General features: G+C 34.3%; 1 protein-coding gene across 1 annotated transcript; it reads left to right on the top strand.

Annotated features, from left to right (window-relative positions):
- Positions 1 to 2,366: 2,366 nt before the first annotated feature.
- On the top strand, positions 2,367 to 3,299 carry LOC141517024 (olfactory receptor 4C15-like). Its single transcript, XM_074227962.1, has one exon. It carries the CDS (start codon positions 2,367 to 2,369, stop codon positions 3,297 to 3,299), a length of 933 nt encoding a protein of 310 aa, XP_074084063.1.
- Positions 3,300 to 4,844: the final 1,545 nt, after the last annotated feature.

The following is a 4,844-nucleotide window of genomic DNA, read 5'->3' as shown; positions in this document are numbered from 1 at the left end:
GGGATGAGGAGGAAAGAAAATTACAAGTGTGGGTGATATTAAGATTAAGATGCATCTTGAATTTATGCTTCAAAATTTGTGTTATGTAATTAATTGATTGTGTGGGATTGAAGCTCAGGGGAGAAACTGGGGTGATCATATGCTGTGAGGGGTCATTGGCATAGATATGTTAACTAAACCCATGAAAGCACACACATAGACCCACACACACACACAAACACACAGACAGCACATACAGACAGAGACTTAGAGTTTATTAATAGCTCAAAATTATCTGCAAAATAAGATTCCATTATAGTATCCTAGAATATTTGTGCTTTGCAATTGAGAATATGTATATATATGGTTATTAATTTATATATAGAGAGAGATAGATATAGATATATGTATGTATGTGTACATATACACATTTACTTGTAGATGTATTTCTGTGTATATGTAAATTTAAATTCATATACATAAATATATGTATTTCTTGAAAGAAGGCATAAATGGAGTATGTATTAAATATTCCAGTGGCAAAAATCCAGAAAAGATTGTTAAACTATTGGATAACCTAATTAGTATTAAAGAGAAAAATTTTTGTAGTCTGGGGCATCCTTCCAAATTGAATAAGGATAAATATAATATATTACATAGACTTAAAAAAATAATCAACCCCATTAGGAGAAATTAAGGGAGATGAGAAAAAAGAGCATGAGAATAGAGAAAAAAGACATTGATGATCTGTAGTAAATATAAGACCAATGTAAGAACTAACTTGTGATTCCCTGACCAGCAGGGGATCCATTCAGCTCAGGAAAGAAAACACATATGCACTTAGGTAGGAAATATCAGTAGGATGACTGACAGAGTCATTTTATTGACAACATTTCACAGGTTTATAGAAGAAAACCACAAAATTAGCATGCAGTAGAAAAACAATGATGTAACTCTAAGTTGCACAGGATGTAATCTAGCAGGGTGTAACTCAGGTCCAGAAGTTCTGGTACAGGGCTATCAACAAGTGAGGCCACGAATGACACAGTTGTGTTATCAAATCAGAGTTGCATGGAAAGCCTTCAGGCTCGTGGGTCACCATTGCTTAGGTCATTTAGTCATAACAGACCTCTGACCCAAACTTGCTCCAGTAGCTCTCAACACTTTCCTCTTTTCTGTTTACACAACAAGCTCACAATTGCCCAATCTGATGCTCAACCTGAGTTATATAATCCTGAATTCTATTGGTAGCATATATAGTGGCTTTGGTTACAGGAAAAAATACTTTGAAAGAACTTAGTCAACAGCAAAAGAAAAGCATAAAGAGAATTAATATAAGACACAATTGCATAATACTCTGGGTCCAAATGCCCAAAAAGGGTGGTGTGATGAAACCATCCAAGGAATCAGATCTCATTGGGAGGATATTTGGATGTCTTTAGCCAATTTATACAAATCTTCAATACAAAAAGATAGTTTATAAGATGACATACAAACAACAAATGATCAATATCATAATTACAACAATGCTAAAATTGCTATTTCTATAATACCATGAAACTATATAAGAATTACAGGTGGAGAATGCAACCAATTACACCATTTGTTGCTTAACTCTATATATTCTCCCCTAGCACAAATTGTTTATTACAGAAGTTTGAAATGCGTTAATCAAATGATAAAGATTTTCATAAAGTCTTCTTCTGAGCCTTAAATGTTCTAGGAACGTTTTCTGGCAAATCTTGAGTAAATTTTGCTCCTATCTTATCCTTATTCCTCACTTCTTGACATACACATGCTCAAATAATACAATTATAATAGTTAATATTATTTCCCTCTTTTTCTCAGTAATGATCATAAATTCCTCTATATGGGGGTGTGATAGTACTTAAGTCAGAAAAATTATACCTACCTTCTTAGCATTTCTTCTTTGCTGTTTCCAATAGTAACTTTCTTATATCCTAAATAAATTTTCAGCTTCATCTATCCAAATAGCTTCAGTCATATTTTTCTCTCCATAGTATAGTTGTTACCCATGGAGGGTGGAAGATAGATTGAACAAAGAATTGCTATACTGAATATATGTAAATGAAATCTTGTTTAAATATAATAGTCATTTCTACCAATATCATTACAAGAAGGTTCTTGGTAAAGTGATGAAGGTAAAGAAGAGGGAAATATGAATCAAACAGGTAATACTGTTCATATTATCTGAAGATATATTGAAGGAATGGTCATAATCAGTAAGGCACATTGTGTGTAAATGCCATGAATGGTGACATATTTGGATATGCTTTTGAACATTTTCTTCAATATTTCTTCTGAACATCCTTTCTTTATTTTTTCTGCAGATACTCAATGATTAATATGTACAGGTCCTTTAAAAAATGGAAAATCAAAGTTGTGTGACTGAGTTCATACTACTGGGACTTTCACAGAATCAAACTATTCAGGAAATGTCATTTGTTATATTCTTACTTTTCTACCTTTCAACTGTTGTGGGGAATTTGTTTATTGTCATGACCATCATCTGTACCCCTTCTCTTATGGGTTCCCCTATGTACTTCTTCCTTGCCCTTCTGTCTTTCCTGGATGCCTGCTTCTCCTCTGTCATTGTGCCCAAAGTTATCATAGACACTCTCTATGAAAGGAAATCAATATCCTTCCAAGGTTGTATGGGTCAGATTTTTGCTGAACATTTCTTAGCAGGTGTTGAGATTATTGTCCTCACGTCCATGGCCTATGACAGGTATGTGGCTATCTGCAAGCCCCTGCACTATATGACCATCATGAATCGGCACCTGTGCTTGTTGCTGGTGGGTGTAGCCTGGGCAGGAGGCTTCTTGCACTCCATGATTCAGATATTTTTCCTGCTTCCATTACCCTTTTGTGGTCCTAATGTAATTAATCACTTTATGTGTGACTTGTACCAACTTTTGGAACTTGCCTGTATAGACACCCACATGCTTGGTCTGATGGTTGTGGCCAACAGTGGCCTTATCTGCATCATCAATTTTTGCCTGTTACTTATCTCTTACGTGGTCATCCTACACTCACTAAGGACACACAGCACAGCGGCACGTCGTAAAGCCCTTTCTACTTGTGGTTCCCACATCACAGTCGTGATCTTATTTTTCATTCCATGTATATTTGAATATACAAGACCTCCCACTACTTTCTCTTTTGACAAAATGGTGGCAATATTTTATAGTTTTCTAACCCCCTTATTAAATCCATTGATCTACACATTTAGAAATACAGAAATGAAAAATGCCATGAAGAAAATGTGGAGCAAAACTGTGATTAATGTAGAAAGATAAATATTTTAAGGAATCTTCTAAAAGGCAAGTTAAGTATCTTGTCCTGGCTATTCTTCATCCACTCAAAATAATAAAATAAAAAAGTAAGCATTATATCTTTTGTAGAGGCAAATTATTTTAAAACTAATTTCCCCTCATAAATTACATTGAAGATGTGTTTAGGAGCATGGGCAGCAAAAGATGCAGCCATACTGTGTTAATGTCTAGAACACTGATAAAGATAAATCCTAATTTTAAATTACCAAGAAGCATTTGGTTCACCCTTAAGAGATGAAGCTTATAAAATTAAAAACAAATATCGAAATGCTAAAAAAGAGTAAATTTCTCAAACTAAAGGAAGGAAATTAGTCAAGGAAAAGAGGCTCCTATCATGTGTATGTCATTAAATTATTGCAGTACATTACTTCAAAAAGTTGTTCTTTTAAGATGGTTTTGGACATGCATATAATATACTGCAATGTTGAATTTAACTATCTGCAAAAAAATGGACTTCAAAAAAGAAAAATACTTCAGTCATTAGGTTAAAAAATCTATAAGATCATTATTTAAATATTAAATAAAAATGATGCTATAAGACCATTACTTGGTCAAGAGTATATTATAACATGTCACTGGGAAACCCTACCACCTATCACCCCCAAAAGAGGCAATTTTTGTTGTTGCTGATGTTAATCAGCCATCCTTCCTCAGAACAACTGAGAGATTAGGAAGAGAGTATAGTCATATAGAATGGGAATATAAATTGAGTTTCTTTCTTCTATGAAAGTCATAGAAAGATTGAATAAAGATCCCCAATTATTCAAAATAATTTGGTCTCATGATCTAATAATGAAAACAAAATTAGATTAGATGGGGAATGAAGTAAGGAAAGGGGTAAACTAAATCAATTTATTGTAATAGTGTATTGAAAATGAACATCATTAAAAATGAATATCATTAAAATTGTGGCGATTTAATGGTAAGACATTTTGCTTGTTTGTGTGTGTATGTGTGTGTTTCTATGTATGTTGGTGTATCACAGAGAGACAGACAGAAAGACGGACAGACAGAGATGGGGAGCAGAGTCAGTGACACAGAAACTAAGGAAGAGAGAGAGAGAGAGACAGAGAGAGACAGAGAGAGAGAGAGAGAGAGAGAGAGAGAGAGAGAGTTTTGAAGAGGAAATTTAAGTTAAGAGAGTGAAACTGAGTAGGCCACTGGGAGGGGGACAATGTTAATATAAAAAATAGGGTTAGTGGAAACAGAACAAAATACACCCCATCAAAATTACAAGTGAAAAACACATGTGAAAACTGTATAGAATAATTTTCTGTGGAAGACTGAAATATCCAATAAAATGCAGGTTTTAGGATCTAAAAAGAGTTAGGTTGAAATGTGTTATGCCTTACTTAATACTCATGTGCCCCTGGGCAGATGGGGTGGGTAGGGGGGAATGCCAAGGAAATATTTTAATGTCTAAGTGACTTGGGAAACTGTGCTCCAATTTATTCAGTTAATCAGTGTTCCATCTCTGATACTTGCTAATTGTGAAACCTGAGAAAGTCA

Source organism: Macrotis lagotis, chromosome 3 (assembly GCF_037893015.1).
Source record: "Macrotis lagotis isolate mMagLag1 chromosome 3, bilby.v1.9.chrom.fasta, whole genome shotgun sequence".
Taxonomy (NCBI): Eukaryota; Metazoa; Chordata; class Mammalia; order Peramelemorphia; family Peramelidae; genus Macrotis; species Macrotis lagotis.
Note: the sequence above shows the minus strand (reverse complement) of the source record. Positions and strands in the feature narration are given on the sequence as shown.